At 48.8% G+C, this 18,221-nt stretch overlaps 1 protein-coding gene across 2 annotated transcripts in view; it reads left to right on the top strand.

Annotated features, from left to right (window-relative positions):
- The window catches only part of LOC121165870 (guanine nucleotide-binding protein G(olf) subunit alpha), a 146,347-nt gene that overhangs the window by 45,314 nt on the left and 82,812 nt on the right, over nt 1–18,221 (top strand). The window contains exons 1-4 of one of the 2 annotated variants that reach the window (XM_040994873.1): nt 2,118–2,497; nt 2,694–2,766; nt 3,605–3,659; nt 3,804–3,923. In XM_040994873.1, coding sequence (XP_040850807.1) covers nt 2,356–2,497; nt 2,694–2,766; nt 3,605–3,659; nt 3,804–3,923 — 390 coding nt within the window. In that variant the 5' untranslated portion in view covers nt 2,118–2,355. Of the gene's footprint in view, nt 1–2,117; nt 2,498–2,693; nt 2,767–3,604; nt 3,660–3,803; nt 3,924–18,221 lie in introns of those variants that run through there. The other variant, XM_040994872.1, reaches the window with a different exon arrangement.

Genomic DNA, 18,221 nt, shown 5'->3' with positions numbered 1-18,221 from the left:
AATAAACTTTAAAGATTACCTCTGCTTTTTCCATAAGAAACGTTTCATTGCTCTACAAGGGGATCTCAAGAAGTTCATAGGAAATTCAAATTGTCTTTCAGAAAGTTTTTGAAGCCCCCTTACATAAGGAAAGCACTTTTTAAAAAGATTGACTGGTTGATTTGAAAGGCAGAATAACAGCAGGTGAAGGAGACAGAAAGAGATCGCCTGTCTTACGGTTCACTCTCTAAGCAACTGCAATAATTAGGATTGAGACTAGCTTCTGATTTGAGGTGCCTGGAATTCCATCCAAATCTCCCACATGGGCGCAGGGGCACCAGCAGGAAATTGGATTGGAAGCAAAGCAACCAGGACTAGAACCCGCACTTGCTATGAGATGCTAGTGTTGCCAGCCCTAGCTCAGCCTGCCATGCCCAAATGCTGTTCCTTGAGAACGTTTTTACTCTTTAGGGTCAAGCAAAATGTTGGGGCACACTCCAGCGCTAGTGTTGTGCAGTAATTCCGACTAGACTGCATGAGTTTGGGTACGCATACCCCTCATCCTCAACCTGTTAAAATGATGGTGACAAGAGTGCCTGTCTCTTGGGGTTATTTCAGTGTCCATGCCTGGGTCAGCCTGATCCTGGGATGCAGGGACTCGATCCAGGTTTTACCTACAATCAGACACAGCCAGTTTCCAGGCACTCCCCACAGGTTCTCAACAAGGCTGACACCAAGGCACCAGACTGGAGGCCTGATGTGACCTTGGTCAGAGATGTGGGTGTACTAGGGTGCAGAGGACACACACAGATGGAAGCGGCTCACTGGCGAGCTGAGCTCCTCCAGGCCAGAAGTGAGGGTTGTGGAACTGGACAGAGCCGCGTGAGTTTACATGGATGAGAGAAACAAAGCCCTAGGGCGTGGGGGGGAGGGAGGGGAGAAGGATTGAAAAAGGTAGCGAGGCTCAGGGATGGAGAGGTGTTGGGGGGAAATGATTGCCCCGTGATGGGGCCGTGTCTGCTTGGGGCAGTGCGCTTGGGGCTGAGGGTGGAGCTAGAAGGCCAAATTGGAGACTTGTGGATCCCGGAAGACACAGCTGAACCAACGCATCTAAAGAAATCTCGGTGGGGCCACGGCCAGGGCCCACCAAGCCTGGCGACCACGACCTGGCAGCAGCAGAGAGCCTATTAAGAGAAGGTCTCCACCGCGGCCCGGACTCACAGGAGCCTGTGGCCCTTGCCACATGCAAAGGGTGCGCGCCCTGGTCCTGCTGGCAAAGGGAAGGTGTTCCGGGGGTTCCAAGTCACAGAGAAGGACATCAAGTGCCGGACTCCCGCCCACATCCGTTTCTCTGCCCCAAGGCCAAGTTCGAGGCCACAGTGTCTTCTAGAAAAGAAGAGGAGGCGCCGAGAAGAACTGCAGAGGAGGAACGGGGGGCGGAGGGAAGGACCGGTGGCGTGGGCGCGAGGCAGCGTCTAAAGCGCCTAGGGAACAAAGGCGGTGTGACTGGGGGAGCCTCGGGGCACCTCCTCCCTGATAGAATATGCATGATCGGGGCGAAGGCGGCGAGAGCGCGCCCACAGCACTCTCGCGGGCGCCGGGTGCCAGGGAGCCGGGAGGCCGCGGCTGCAGGAGCCAGCGGTGGGCTCGGGACCCCACGCGCGGTGCTTGTAAGCGGTCCCCCTCCCAAAGCCGGGCTCTCCGTGGAGCATCAGCCCCTGACCTTGCCACGGCCCGTACGGCTCTAGGAGGGGCCAGTGTGTCTCTTTGAGGGACCCGAAGAACACCTGTGCGGCGCCCCCCGCCGCTGCCTCCCTCTCCCCTTCTGCCGCTCAAGACTGGACACTGAAGGAGGCGCGCGTCCGACGGCAAAGGCCGAGCGGGGACTCCAGCCGCCGGGACAGGTGCCCTGGTGGGACCTGGTGGCGAGCTCCGTCCTTCCCGCGCTGTGCTGGGCCAACAGCCCGGCGGAGACCCTGCACCCAACAGTGCGCGCTGCCCCTTCGGGGTGCCCGGCTAGGTAGGACTGAGCGAGTCTTGGTCGCTCTCGGTCTCCAGCGGAGCGCAGAGCCCGCACTCTCACCATCTTGGTTTGTTGTGCGGTGTTTACCGAGCAGTTTTCTTTTTTTTTTTTAAAGAATTCTCTTTTTTAAAAAAGCCATTTTTCCTCCCCAGCGCGTGTTCGTTGCATCTTTTTCAGTTGGGAGTTTGCAGTGGACAGGGGGCGGGAGAATAAACATCTGTTGCGATCCGGACACAAGGAGAGACCCGGCCGCTTCTTTCAGCAGTGAGAAAGAGCGGAGTGGTGGCCAGATCCGCAAACACCTGCGTCTCTCGCGTGCTGTCTGTGCGCATTCCTAAACTCTGCGGGCAGGCATGGGGTGTTTGGGCAACAGCAAGACGACAGAAGACCAGGGCGTCGATGAAAAAGAACGCCGCGAAGCCAACAAAAAGATCGAGAAACAGCTGCAGAAAGAGCGCCTGGCTTACAAAGCGACCCATCGGCTTCTGTTACTGGGTAAGGGTGGGGATCGCGCTGCGGCTCCAGCTCGAGGAGCGCACACTCCCCTGGCAGAGCTGTTGGCCCCAGCCTGGTCAGAAAGCCTGGGCCTGGCTCCGGCAGGCGGGAAGTGACAAAAAAGGCGGCGGCTGCTCGGGTTTCTCAGTGGAGGGGGGAGACACAGATCCGCAGCATTTTATCTGTTTGCTTGTAGGGGCCGGTGAGTCCGGAAAAAGCACCATTGTCAAGCAGATGAGGATCCTGCACGTGAACGGCTTCAATCCAGAGTAAGAAATATCCTTATCAACTTTGCCCTTAAGCCTTGCACTTGATAACAGAGTGCGGTAGGGACTAAACAGGCAGTTGAATTTAGTATAGCCACACAAATCCTTCTTTTCCAAAACGAGTCACAAAGTACAGTTCATTCCATATCTGTGGTTTGGCTCTAAGCATGCAAACAGTACAGTCCCCACCCCACCCCGTGCCTGTGGGTGCTCCCTGCCAGGACATCTCTGCTACCCAGACCTCAGAGGGTGACATTCCTCATGTAACTATTTGCATGGAGCCCACACACATCCAGCGGGGAACTTAAAGCCTTTGACAACATACAGTACCTAGAGCTGGGACAGCATTATGCTACTAGGGTTTATGGTCTACACAGTGAAGACCGTGGGTGGGGGAGCAATCATGCATATTCGGGGAAGATCCAAAGTTTTCTCCAAATGTATTTGATCGTCACATTCCCATCATAGGGATTGGTTAACAACAAACAGGTGCATTCAAGTAAAACGTATCGTATCGTAGCTGCAACTCTATCGCTATGCAATGCCATAGTGGTGTAGCCACTTTGACGGGGTAACTTGCATGGATTTTTTTTAAGTCACCTATTGTAAGTGACTGTTATAAAACAAACAGGTTTTTTTTTGGGGGGGGGGCGGGCTGCAGTTTAGAAACAGGTAATATTCTCTCTTCCCAGATGAAAACTACTCAGACCTTGTCCTGGGGTGGTGGTGGTGGCCTGGGAACCAGCTTCGCTGTGCAGCTAGAGGCTTGGATTCCCACTCAGCCGATTCGAATCAGCGCTAAGGGAAAAATGGTATTAATAATAGTTTTCTTTCCACACAGGGAAAAAAAGCAGAAAATTCTGGACATTCGGAAAAATGTTAAGGATGCTATTGTGGTAAGGGCTTTTTTGTTTGTTTGTTTGTTTTGTGGTTGCAGTCTAAAGCACTGTAGACAGAAATTCACGCCTCTTCCCTTATACCTTCTCCGTAATGCCCAAATCTCTGTTTAATCCATGTCGCTTCTCTGTATTTCATTTTAGACCATAGTGTCGGCAATGAGTACCATAATACCTCCAGTTCCGCTGGCCAACCCTGAAAACCAGTTTCGCTCAGACTACATCAAGAGCATCGCCCCCATCACTGATTTTGAATATTCCCAGGTAAGTCAGTCCCCTGCTGAGATGTTTGAAAGCCTCAGAGGTGGAACTGCTTTTCATGACTCGCTCAGGAAGACTCCGAGATGCATTCTGTATGAATTTCCTCAGGTCTCAACCTCTGCCCGCTGGAGATCTGCATGATTTCCTCTGTGTTGGTTTCAGTACTGAAGACGGCAGGATTGTAGGAAATACTTGGAGTGTGTGGGTGAGGCTCATGGGAGACCATGTGCCCTTATGAAATGCTGCGAGTGGTACCCAGGGCGGTGAGAGGACCTGGGCCTGAGGGCGGCTTTCCGCTCAGGTGAACAGTGGCGTTGCTCGCTTCCCTTGTTGCTTTCTCATTGCTGACGGTCTCCTACTTCTTACAGACACGTTAGGATTTGCTAATGGGATGAAGGAAAAGTACCTGTTCCGTTTCTCAGGATGCCGTGTGTGCGCGTGTGTTTCCACACGTATGCATAAGCCTGTCAGTAACAGCCCTTCAAAGTTGGCAGTGCCTGACAGAGTGGTTCTGTCTCAGATTCCTTGTCTCGGAAGCTCCTGCAGAAACCAGAGTATCCGAGAATGCCCGTGCCGCCGTGACTGAGGGTCCCTGTGCACCTGCTCACACCTGCCACTTCTCTTTGACAGCACATTGTCTGTTACCCGTGTGGGCTGTGGGTTGCAACTTAAAAAAAAAAAAAAAGGCTTTTAGTTGTATCGTTCAATGTGATTTTTGCTTCTGAGAGGCATTTCAGCATAGCCAGTGCCATCTCTAGATTTTCTGAAAAGGATTTGTGGGTGTGGGTGGCATGCTAGCTGGAAGACGGGGCTCGGCGGCGCTTGGCCTGGTGAACACCCAGGGTTTTACTGAGCTGTGTCTCAAGATGGGTGAGGAGATGTATGGCAGGCCAGGGTGTCTGGGTTCCCCTCTGTCCCAGCTGGGTGATGGCCCTCTGGCTTGCTGTGGTATTCTGTACACAATGACACAGTCCTGGCTGGCATCAGCAAGAGCGTCCCGTTCAGCTTCAGATGGAACCGTTTATAGACAAGTATTTGGATTCTCAAAATTTGTCCCATCACATGTGCTTAGAAGCAATCACAAACTCTGTTATGTTTAGGGAAGCCGTTAGCAAGTGGTGAGAAACAGACTAAGGTTTGTTAACTGGGCGCTTGTGGTCTCTCTTCTGTAGTGGGCCGGTTCCTGGATGGCAAGGGCCCTTGTGGTCAATCAGCAGATCTGAAGCAGTCAGTAACTCTCACGTGTGTTATTAGCAAAGGATTCCACAGTTTGTTGTCTGCACAAGCAGTTTTTGAATTGAATCCTGAATGCTTTGAATAATAAAGAAAACCTGAGAAGCCGTGTCCCTCGCACACCTGTATTTCGTATAGCCATGATTAAGTTCCCTTCGGAACTGATGTTCAGAAAACCTTCGTTATCCATAGATAAAAGAAGTTGGAACCCACAGATGTAAATTCAATTGTAATCCTCTTCCCGAGGCGGTATTCAGCTGGCAGGGTTGGCTAAGTGGCGGGGCAGGGGGAAATATGCTATAGGTGTTTCTTAAAGCCTAGTTTTTAAATTTCCTCACTTGTCTGTGTTCCTGTGAAATGAGAATGTGCTTTATTTACGTAAACATGGCTGTTAATATTAGTTGACAGCATTCCTCGATACAATGCTGCTTTTACTCTGATGTACTCTTTGTTTTTCAGTTTTTCAGTGCCCTATCCATACTGCTTAGCTGTTGTTTTGTTTTAAAGATTTATTTGAAAGGCATAGTTAGAAAGAGGGGGAGACAGAGAGATCTTCCATCCTCTAATTCACTCCCCAAATGAGGCTGGGCCAGGCTGAAGCCAGGAACCAGGAGCTCCCTCCAGGCCTCCCGTGTGGGTGGCAGGGGCCTAAGCGTTTGTACCACCTTTTGTTGCTTTCCCAAGCACATCAGCCAGGAACTGGATTGGAAAGCATACAGCCGGTATTCAGACCTGTGCTGCTGTGGGATGCTGTCCCAGACCCCTGTGCTGCTGTGGGATGCTGTCCCAGACCCCTGTGCTGCAGGTCCGGGGGTTCTTCTGTTCAGCCTCTCCCTGTGCTCCAAGCAGCCATTGGACATCCTTGCTTGGAAGTCTAAACTGCAGGCTCCCACTGACCAGGAGACGATCACATCACACACAGTCACGTGTCACTCAGCAACAGCCCTGCTCTGTGTTCCAGAGTGGGCACTCGTGGACCCAGATGGTGCAGCTGACCACACGCTGAGGCTGTGTGGCCTGCTGCTCCTCGGGTACCAGCCTGGGCAGCGTGTGGCTGCCCTGGACCATGTAGGCTACTGTGGTGCAGCAGTAGGTCACTGCATATCTACTCACAAGAAAAGACACAAAAAAACCACTAGAGACAGGGATTCTTCAGCTCCCAGCGTGATCGATGGCTTACCCATTGGATGGGGAACATAACACCATTGCAGAGAACCCTAAGAGGGCTTCAGGTCCTCAGCCTTTTCCAACATCCAGGAAAATGGTGTTCCCCCATGTTGTTGCTGCTGTTTTCATCAGTCAGTATGTAATTCACTGTGACGATCAGGTCAGAGTGGGGTAGGTCTGGTGAAAGCCCGGGCCACACCCCTGCTGGGACTCCAGCACTGTGGAAACAGGACAGAGTGACTGCAAAGGGCACTTCAGACAATAGGCTAGGGTGCTGGAAAGGCAGCACAACAGCTTATGCTGCACTGCACCACTCCTGCCTCCAGCTGCTTGCTGTTCCTGGAAGGCAGGGGAGGTGGCTCAGAGAGTTGCTTTGGGTTGAGTGTCCAGCGCCTGACGTTGGCCATACTGCTGCGGGCATTTGGAGAATGGTGGAGGGGAACCCTCCATCTACCTCTCTGCCTCTCAAACAAGTAAGAAAAAAAAAGTTTTCAAAGGAAGAAGTTAGTGGGTAAACGCAATTAAAAGGCAAATATGTCTAGGTGCAAAAAAGTGATGAAATCCATGCACGGTTTTTGGTTTTTTTTCCTAAGATTTTATGCATTTGTTTAAGAGGTAGCGTGACAATGAGACAGAGAGATTTTCCATCAGCTGATTCACTTCTTAAATGGCCACAGTGGCCAGGGCTGGGTCAAACCTAACCAAGAGCCTGGAACTCAACCCAGGTCTCCCACGTGGGTGCAGGAATTCAAGCACTTGAGCAATTTTCCACTGCCTTCCCAGCCACATTAGCAGGAGCTGGATTATAAACAGGGTAGCCAGGACTTAAAATGTTTCTGTCATATGACATGCCAGCCCCCATACATGGTTTCTCATACTACGTGTCTACCAGGTCTCCTGGCCTGGAAGCTGCCTCTGTATCTCCTGGGGGCCTGAGGCAGGGGCTGTGAGGAGCATCTCCTGGGGTAGGGAATCAACAGGGAACTCAGGAGACATCCCAGGATCTCTGAGTCTATGGACCAGATGGTGAGCAGGTGCTAAAGGGAGATGCTGAAGCCAGCCCATCTGGGTAACCTTGAGCCAGTTGTTTCACTCCTGACTGTTCAGTAGAGATCACCACAGCATCACTTCCTGCAGTTGTTGCAAAGAATACATGGTGTGTGTACACTTAGAACCAGTACAGTATTCCTTCTCTGCATGGGTCAGTGGGAACCTGGTAGTCACCTGTGTCTGCTATCCATCCGGGTCACATAGCCTGGAATCTCACATGTCTCAGCTGGCTTAGCCCTGAGACCCCCGAGAACATGGGTACCCAACTCCTTGTTCACTCTGGATCCCCTGGGAAACCAGTTGAACCCCGCAACTCTTCCCATTGGCACTCAAATCCAAACTGTTTTTTTAAAAAGATTTTTTTTTTAAATTTTTATATTTGTTTGAAACACAAAGTCAGAGAGAGAAAGATTGCTCTTCCATCCACTGATTCACTACTCAAATGACCATGAGGGCCAGAATGATGGACTAGCTCATGCCAGAGCCAGGAGTCAGGAGCCAGGCACCTCTCCCCCATCTCTCATGTGGGTTGCCAGACACCCAGGTACCTAAGCCATCTTTTATTGCTTTCCCAGGCCATTAGCAGTGAACTGATTGGATGCAGAGCAGTTGGGACACAAACTGGTTCCCACTCGGATGCTGGTGTCACACGTGGGAATGTAACCCACTGCACCACAATGTCAGCCCTTCATCAGGAGTTATAAGCCATCTCTTCCATTCTAAGCCAAGGGCTGTCATCCCCAATGCTTCACAGCATCCCTGGAGACGGACACTCCCAGGAATCTCCCAAGGTCATTGGCGCTTACCTGCTTAGGAGTCCTGCCTGCTTCCTCCTGGCCTATTTGTCTGGGTACCTGAGAAACAGATCTAGACCACCTTCCCCGCCAGGCTCTGTCTCCAGGACTCCCCACCTCCCACCCACGCCTGGACCTTCCCCTTCTTTCCCTTCTCTTTCGATCCAATTTTCTTCAACTGACTTTGGGCTTCCTGGTGTCCCTTCCTTCCTCCTCCTCCCACTTCCGATTCTGTGACTTGCTGAACCACAGATTCCTTAAAGCTTCCAGGGCTCAGCCTGGATTTTCCAATAGTCCTCTGCTTCACTTCTTGCCGGACTCCCTGGGGGCAACAGTTGCTACCCAGTCCTCTCCCCCAAGTACCTGCACACTCCTGGCTAATTCTGCCAACCCAGCCCTCAGTGGCACACCTGTACGGTGAAGACAGGGGTGGAGCATCTTGAATCCCCCCATCCACAGGGTGGGCAGGTTTATAGCAAAATAAACACTTCACATTTCCAGTATTAAGTGGTGTTTTTAAGCAGACTTCTCAGTATTTGGAATTTTTGTGAACAAAATATGTTTTAACTATCCTAGGCTGTGTCCTCTGTTGTTTTGAAAGGTTCCACCTTCGATGGCAATAATGTGTTTTCTCCCATTCACATGTCTGGCTTTCCCTCTTCCCTTTTCCTTCTTATTCACCCACATACCTAAACCTTGCATGGGCACACTCATACCCGCAGGGGCTGCATCATCCCCAAAACAGTGTAAGTTGTGAATGTTGCTTTAAAAACTATTGCCCACATGCTGTACTTTGCTCCATGACTATTCTTCAAAATAGTAAAAAAAAAAAAAAAGGCCAGTGCCATGGCACAGCCGGCTAAGCCTCCATCTGTGGCACCTGCATCCCATGTTGACACTGGTTCAAGTCTTGGGTGTTCCACTTCCATTCCAGTTGCCTGCAAGTGGCCTGAAGGGCAGCGAATGGCTGCCCAAGACCTTTGGCCCCTGTACCTGTGTGGAAGACCCAGAAGAAGCTCCTGGCTCCTGGCTTCGGGTCACTCAGCCTCAGTACTTGCAGTCATTTAGGGAGTGAATTGGCAGGGGCAAGATCTCATTTTTTCCTTCTCTCTCTGTAACTGTGCCTTCTGGATAGAAAAATAGATAGGGCCCGGCGTGGTGGCGCAAGTGGTTAAAGGTCCTCGCCTTGCACGTCCGGGATCCCATATGGGCACCGGTTCTAATCCCGGCAGCCCCGCTTCCCTTCCAGCTCCCTGCCTGTGGCCTGGGAAAGCAGTCGAGGACGGCCCAAAGCTTTGGAACCCTGCACCCGCGTGGGAGACCTGGAAGAGGCTCCTGGCTTCGGATCGGCGTAGTATCGACCCGTTGCGCTCACTTGGGGAGTGAATCATCGGATGGAAGATCTTCCTCTCTGTCTCTCCTCTCTGTACATCCCCCTTTCCAATAACAAAATAATAAAAATAAATCTTAAAAAAAAAAAGAAAAATAGATAGATAGATTTTAAAGTGTCTGAAGTGTGTCTAAAAAGTATCTAAAAATCTTTTCATAGTAAAAAAACATGGTGAAAATAAAACGTTTTTCTTGATTTTCCCTGTTACCACTACTTACGTGAAATGATATGTTTTGGCTCCCAGTATTTCTTTTTCCTTTTTTTTTTTAAAAGATTTATTTATTTATTGAAAAGTCAGATATACAGAGAGGAGGAGAGACAGAGAGGAAGATCTTCCGTCCGATGATTCACTCCCCAAGTGACCGAAACGGCCGGTGCTGTGCTGATCTGGTGCCAGGAGCCAGGAACTTCCTCCAGGACTCCCACACGGGAGCAGGACCCCAAAGCATTGGAGTCAGGTGCTGCATCCTGGTCTCTCATGTGGGTGTTAGGGCCTACACACTTGGGCTCATGTCCCCTGCCTTCCCAGACACAGTAGCAGGAAGCTGGATGTGGAGCAGAGCAGCAAGACTCAAGGCTCAGCAGTAGATATGGTAAGCAGCTGCTTCACGCACTGTGCCACCACGTTGTCACCCTGTCACCGGATATTCTCAATTGTTCCTATAACCATCTACACAACCCTAATTGGATGAATAATTTTGGCCAGTACACATGTACAGACATGGACATAGCTAGTTGAGTTTCTCTTTTTATGAAAGTAATGTTAAGAAAGTTACAGGGTTATTATCGGATTGCATTTATTTTTATCCTCAGCATCATGTCATCTCCCTAAGTAATAGCTTTTATGAAAATGTTCCAGCCAAATGATCTGAGGAACTCCTGGGTGGTCTCTTTGTGAATGTCCTAGTCCTCAAGCAATCACCTACATTTTATCCACTCTTTTGGTTTCCTGTTGGCTTTCCAAATCAGATGACGGTATTTCATTTGAGGTTATTTGATTTTACATGTCTGAGGGCCATTTTTGTAGTTCTTCAGCTATGGCGTTGATGTTTTGTTCATCTGTTGAATCAGTTTCAAGGAAGGCGTAACTGCTTGCAGGAGTTAAGTGGTAAAACTTGTCAACCATGCCCCTCATTTCTTCTGTTAAGACATTCTAATTAACAACCAGTATAGAAGTTATGGAATTTGCTGGAAGTTAAGGTGCTTCAGCCTTAACCATAGTCAATTCTGCCAGAATGGGCTTCCTGCTCAGATTTTTAAATTGATGATTTGATCTGCGTCAAGAGTCGTATGAACACCTCGGCAGTTCCAGCAGGGTGCCCAGAGCTTCAGTCCATACTTGGGACATGCCGGAATGTGGGTGAGAGGAAGGCGGCTTGGTTAGTGCATCGGAGCAGTCCTCGCTAACCTGTGCATCCCAACGAGAGATGTATGAATGAGTTTATTCCTATCTGGAAACCACTGGAGAGACATCATAAAATAATAGGTATCTCTTGAAGCCAATTTGTAAGTTGTGAACCTGGATGCTCTTACACTTGCTACAAAATAAATTTTAAAGTATGAACATAGTATGAATGTGACGAGTTCTCCCACAGCCACCCCTGACTGTGCAGCAGCATCGCTTTGGGTCTCCCACAGCCACCCCTGACTGTGCAGCATGGCTTCGGGTCTCCAGGTCCAGAGGCCCCTCTGTGAGTCCTAGGCCCATCTGTGGTCTTGGATGACCTGTTTAGCATCCCTGTGTGAAGTTGCTTTGCAAACTGAATACAATGATGTTCTTGGGATGAGTGTTTAGTGTTTAAGACGCCAGAGTATACATCAGTATAAACTGATCAGAGTATGTGGGTTGGAATCCCAGATTTGCTTCCAGTTCCTGCCTGCTTGAGGTGCTCTCTGGGAGGCAACAGTTGAGTCTCACATGGAGATCCAGACTGAATTATCAACTCTTTTGCTTCTAGCCCAGAGCTGTTACGGACATTTGGTGATTAAAGCAGCAGATGATAGTTCTGTGTGTGTGTGTGTGTGCATGCGTGCGTGTGTGTGTGTGTGTGTCCTCTCTTGTATGGATTAATAACAAATTCAAAAATTTTTAAATGCTTATACATTTAATACAGCTGGCATACTGTAAAGAGTCAATGATATGAGCAAGCAGGATCCCACAGAGTAGAGCGTTGGGATCCTCTGTCCTCCTCTGGCCTTGAGCAGCAGGGCAGTGCCTTCTGTCCTTGCTGACTTCCTCAGACCCACGCAGCACCAAGCGAGTGGGAGCCAGCACCCGGCGACCCCCTTCCATCAGACATGTCCACCCCGGGGAGCAGCCAGAAGCCATGCACGGGTACCCAGAGCCACGCTGGACTTGCTGGTGTGGCCCAAGAACTAGTCAGCTGCTGAGGGAAGGCCAGCCGGAGGTGTTTGTAGGGGTCTCTCTCCTCCTTCTTCCGAGCTTTTCAAGCTTCGTGTTGCGGAGGAAGAATTAAAAATACTTCATCCTGCAGAAAAAAAAATAGATTTTGGTCTGGTATAAATTACAGAGTTTGGATAAAAATATAAAGAAAATCTAAATTCAGTTCTTAAGCTGCACGAGAGCCTATCCCTAAAAGCCATCTTCTCCATTTTCCTGAATTTTGGCAATGCTGGTAGGTTAGCCTGATGGCAGTGGACATGATGAGTAAGGCCCATGTGGCACTGCCCACCATGACAGTGCAGCCTGAATCTCACATGTGAGGAAATAGGAGCACAGAGCAGATCATGGACATGCCCTGGGCATGGAATGGCTCAGATCTGTGCCCGGTCACCTGATCCCAGAGCCCCGTAGCCAGATCCGTGACATGTGCCAAGTGTACCACCAGGTCACTTCACCAGCCCCCATTTTGATTTCCACCTTTAGCGCTCAGATTCAGAAAATCCCTTGACTTACATCTGCAGATGGGAGAGGAGCAAAGCAGGCTGTGATACAGCCCTAGGTCTGATCCCGCGACAGTCACCCTCGCCCCGCAGCAGACCCTTGGAGAGCCTAGAGTGGGGGCAGAGTTTCTGCTCGGCCTTGCTTTGGCTCATGACACCTTCCATTTCCCTGGGTACCTAAGGCAGCCTTTAGCTCTGAAAGAATCACTCTGTGGTGTTCCCCGACTTCTGATAAGCATTTCTTGATTGGAAATCTCCATACCGCAGACCTGAAGACACGTGAGGGTCAGGTGTGGGCTGGGTTGGGCTGATTCCATGCTGTGGATCCTTGGTTTGAGTAACCATGGATTGCACAGCCGTGCAGCGCTTCCTCCTCTGGGTTGATGTGAATTAGCTCAGTTAACACATGAGCTCCCCTCAAGGAGCTTCCTGGACAGTTTCTTGGAAATGGTGAGGAAGCTTAGACACGGTACCAGGCCTCCCTTCACAGGGCTCATATCGGAGAGCTGTCAGTAAGGCCGGGGCACTCACTCAGCTGCAATGTCAGGGTTTCAGTCAACACCTGTGAAAGTTACTCCAGGTCTGCATCCGATTAGCGACAAAGAGGGGGCAAAGAGAAGAGCTGGCATGGACAGGTGCTCGGGTCAGAATTCCAGGAACAAGTCCTTGACGGCGCATCCCCATCCCCCACTGGTGTTACCTTGCCTCCAACCCAAATACAGTGACTCATGCCCGGGCCCCAGGTGCTGGGTTCTCAGCAAGAGAGAAGGGAAATTGCTTACCTCCCCAAGAAATGTTTCAGAGTTGATGGGGAGGACAAGTGGCCTAACAGCAAAGGCACTTGGGTTTGCTACCCAGCTCCGCTCTCGGTCCACCTTCCTGCTCATGCTGACCCTGGGTGGCAACAACCAGACCTCAAGTCTTTGGGTCCCTGTCCCCTCTCATGGAGATGGGTTGAGTTTCTGCCTGTGGGTCCCTACCCTCTCCCATAGGGAATTGAATTGTTTCTGCCTCCTAGCGTTAGTCCCCTGGAGCCATTGAGGACATTTGGAGAATGATTCAAAAAAGAGTTGATACGAAAAATAAGACTTTGCTGCTGAATGAATGAAATTTGCAAGCATTTAGAAATCTTGAATTTGGAATCTTGAATCTCAGGCTCCTGGAGCCTCTCATCAAGATGTCTGCTTACCGAGGGTTTCATTCTAATAGTTAAACCCTAAGCAAGAGAAGACTCTAGCAGGAAATGATCATTTGTAATCTACACGAAGTTGATGAAATGAGAGTTCAAAGATGTCATACATAACACTTTCTGAAGTGTAGCCCGAGAGATAACTTTTATAATAGGAACTTTCAGAATATTGTTTTTAAAAAACCAGTGTCACTGTCCTGCAGCAATGGACTCGGTGCATGGAGCCTATAATAACACGCATGGACTCTGACTGATGGTCAGTAGTTCAGTTCTCAAACAAATGATATCCGATCGGTCACACAAATGGCTTCCATCCAGTTGTTCCCATACAAGTGTTCTCCTATCAATTGTAATCCGTGCTCATTGACTTTCTAAGCTTGCCATGTCCTTCTACAGACCAACACAGCGGGGTATATCAGGCTAATCCTTTGCCTGGGCATCCTTATGGGCACTGGTTTGAGTTCCCTGCTTATGAAGCAGTAGATGATGGCCCAAGTCCTTGGGCCCCTGAACTCCTGGGGAAAACCAGAATAATCCCAGTTTCAGACAAAAAGAGACAGAGGTCTCCCATTCACTGACTCACGCTGCAAATGCCTTGCAGGAGCCAGGACTGGGCCAGGTCGAAGCCAGTTGCTGGGAACTCCATGTGATTTTTCGTGAGTGTCAGGGACCCAAGTACCTGAATGGTTATCATCCGTCACCTTCCAGACATGTTAGCAAGAAGCTAGATCAGATGTGGACCAGCCTGGACTCAAACTGGCAGTCCCAGTATAGAATACCAGTGTCTTCAGAGTGGCTTCACCAACTGTGCCAGTTCTCGTAATAACAACTTGGAAACTGGGCTTTATCCAAACTTCAGTTGTTGAAAAGTTACTCCTGTGTATCAGGAAGGTTTTTCTGTCCAATTTTGAGCTACCTTCCCTCTCCGTCTGTCACGCTCCTCTAGCCTTCCTGCAGAAGGCACATGTGCTTGCCCAAAGGGCACCCAAGAAAGAAACCAAACACAGAAAAGTAGCCCTGAGTGCATAAAGGACAGAAGATGCTCCTGGCTTCTGGTTTTGGAGTAGCTCAGCTCTGGCCATTGTGGCTTCTGCTGACCATAATGGGAGCAACAGAAGCTCCCTGAAAAAGAACGTTGTTGGGGGGTCTCACTGCCTGCTGCACAACGCCCTTGACCTTCACATCCACAGTCAGATCTATATAGTCAGTTCTCTTGGGAGTGAGTCAATTGAAGTGGAAGTGTGGAAGTCACCGGGTCATTCCCACACTCAGTCAATAGTCCTGAACGCCTCCTGCAGGCCAGGAGTGGTCGGAAAATGGGACCATCATAGTCCCTGCCCAGAAGGACAGGATTTACTGCCCAAGCTTGGCTGGAAGTCAGCCGTTTTCACCTGATTTTATTGCAGTCCTTGCACAGTAACACAAAACTGAATAATGTGGTCATTAACAGCAATTAGGTTGGGAAACACAGCTTGTTATTCTTCTCCACTCCCTGGAAGAAGGTTCTTGAGCCCACTGAGCCTGTGAATGACATCCGGTGTCAAGATGTGTGTGTGTGTGTGCGTGCGTGTGTGCATGTGTGTGCATGTGTGTGTGCATGTGTGTGCGTGTGTGTATGTATGTGTGTGCGTGTGTGTGCATGTGTGTGTGTTTTGTGTGTGCATGCATGTGTGTGTGCGTGTGCGTATGTGTGTGTTTTGTGTGTGTGCATGCATGCGTGTGTGTGCGTGTGTGTGCATGTGTGTTTTGTGTGTGTGCATGCATGCGTGTGTGTGCATGTGTGTGTGCATGCATGTGTGTGTTTTTGTGTGTGTGCATGCATGCATGCATGTGTGCATGTGTGTGTTTTGTGTGTGCGTGTGTGTGTTTTGTGTGTGTGCATGCATGCGTGTGTGTGTGTCTTTTTGCACGTTAAGAACATGGACTTCTAGCCTAATACCTTTCCACAGCTCTTCATTCCTACACTCTCCTTGGCCTAGGGTCTCCGGTGGTTTGTGTTACACTTCCTGGTTGTCATACAGAAAGATCTCTCTGAGAAGTTTCCATTTTTAATATTTTAACCTCAATTTATGTGCTCTTATCTAAAAATGTCCCATAGAGGGGTTAAAACCAGAGAGATTTTTTACAGGGTCCTATTTGTGCTGTCATAGCCAAAGATTTATCCAGTGTATAGTTTTGTTTTGTTTTGTTCTCAGTAGATTTGAATCTTAATGCAGAAAGATTTTCATAGCAAATCTCTGAAATTTTTAGTCATGTCTCTTTTTTTCTTTTAAAGGTTTATTTATTTATTGGAAAGTCAGATATACAGAGAAGAGACAGAGAGGAAGATCTTCCATCCAATGACTCACTCCCAAAGTGAGCACAATGGCCGATGCTATGCTGATCCAAAGCCAGGACCCAGGAATTTCTTTCAGGTCTCCTACATGCGGGTGCAGGGTCCCAAGGCTTTGGGCTGTCCTCGACTGCTTTCCCAGGCCACAAACAGGGAGCTGGATGGGAAGTGGAGCTGCCGGGATTAGAACCGGCATCCATATAGGATCCCCGTGCATTCAAGGCAAGAACTTTAGCCACTAGGCCATGGCGCTGGACCCTGGATTTTAAATATTTTAAGATCTTCAAAATATGTATGTTTTATAGTTTTGTTACAACTTCTTGTTTGTTTTCTTTTTTTAAATAAACAGTTTGGGCCGACACAATGCTAATCCTCGCCTCATAAATGCTGGCATCCCATATAGGCACCAGTTCATGTCCTGGCTGCTTCATTTCCCATCCAGCTCCCTGTTGTAGCCTTGGAAATTAACACAGGATGTGCCTACAGAATTGGGACCCTGCTATGATAGGAGACCTGGAAGAAGCTCCTGACTCCTGGCTTCAGATTGGCTCAGTTCTGGATTGGCTCCATTCGGGGAGTGACCCAACAGATGGAAGACCTTTCTCCATATCTCCTCTTCTTCCTGTAAATCTGCCTTTCCAATAAAAATAAAACCAATCTTTTAAAAATAACAATAAAATAAGCATGGTTTAACTATGAATTCTAGAATGAATCCTGTATCCAAACAGGTTTTATCAGAACTACTCCAGTCAACCCCAGGGGAAATGTGTGTCATGGAATGAGCCCAAGATTCAAGACAGGTCAATTGTTGGCCAGAAAGTCTATCAGCCAATCTGCCTTTAGTTTTCCCATTTATACCATGAAGATGTTCTTTTTTTTTTTTTTTTTTTAAGATTTATTTATTTATTGCAAAGTCAGATATACAGAGAGGAGAGACAGAGAGGAAGATCTTCCATCCGACGATTCACTCCCCAAGTGAGCGCAACGGCCGATCCAAAGCCAAGACCCAGGAACTTCTTCCGGATCTCCCACGTGTGTGCAGGGTCCCAAAGCTTTGGGCCGTCCTCGACTGCTTTCTCAGGCCACAGGCAGGGAGCTGGATGGGAAGTGGAGCTGCCGGGATTAGAACCGGCGCCGATATGGGATCTATGGGCGTTCAAGTGGGGACTTTTTGCCGCTAGGCCACGGCGCCGGGCCCTCATGAAGATGTTAATCCCTTGCTCACTGAATTGCACTAAGGAATGAATTGGATCACATTCATGAAAAAGCCAGTAGTATTAAAAAAAAAAGGGGGGGGTGGGTGAATGTGAATTGATGTGAATTGTTAGTGTTGTCACAGTTGAACACAAGTGCTAGAACCAACAAGGAAAGTGAGCCAGAAGCATCCAAGGCTTCTGCTAACACATCCCTTCATGACTTCATTCTGTCAGTTCTAGGTAAGGACTACGTCTGGCTGAGCTGTAACTGACTGGCAATGGACTGCCATAGGTACCTTTGCATTTTAACTAAGAGCCTTACCTGCAGGATGGATAGATTGCAAAGGAAATTTTGCACTTCCACCAGTACATGAGTTAGAACTGAGATCTGTCGGTGCTCCCTATGGCTCTCTTTCAAATTACGATTGAAATGTAGTGGAAAGGTCTTTCGGCTCTTTTTTCTTATCCACGTTGACTCTTAACGTGTATCTTTTTTTGTATCTTTGCAACATACAGTATCCGTGGGAACTGCCAATGAAAGCATTTGCCAGATTCTAAAGTAAAAGTTGGACACAGAAATATGTAACAGTGAAACTACGATTCTGAACAACCTGTAAAGTTTCTTTGCATGACCCCAAGCCAGGAAGCTCAACCTCGGATAGAGAGCGCCTTAAAGCATACCTTGAAAAATGTCAAGTTTCTGTATCTTATAATAGACGTGCACATTTAATGGGACAGCATTTCTCCTCCCATACACCCCCACACCTTCGAAAATCTATTCTTGAAGGAGAGCTACCTCAAGAATAGAGAAAACACAGCGTTTTGTAGAAAATTAAACATCTATGGGTTCAAAAAAGGAAAAAGAACAGTTGTACACACTTCCCTTAGCTAATTATATAACTTTTTTTAAAGGATCATTTTATATAGGGAACAAATCAAGAAATTACCGGATTCCTTGAAGATAAACCTAGTGACAATTTGGCAGCACTTTGTACCTCTAATCGTTTCGCTTTTTACTTTCTGTTTTTAATGATGTCTCTAAAGGC

This window comes from Ochotona curzoniae, unplaced genomic scaffold, assembly GCF_017591425.1.
Source record: "Ochotona curzoniae isolate NIBS_2020 unplaced genomic scaffold, NIBS_Ocur_1.0 contig_908, whole genome shotgun sequence".
NCBI lineage: Eukaryota > Metazoa > Chordata > Mammalia > Lagomorpha > Ochotonidae > Ochotona > Ochotona curzoniae.
This window is presented reverse-complemented; position numbering and strand designations above follow the sequence as displayed.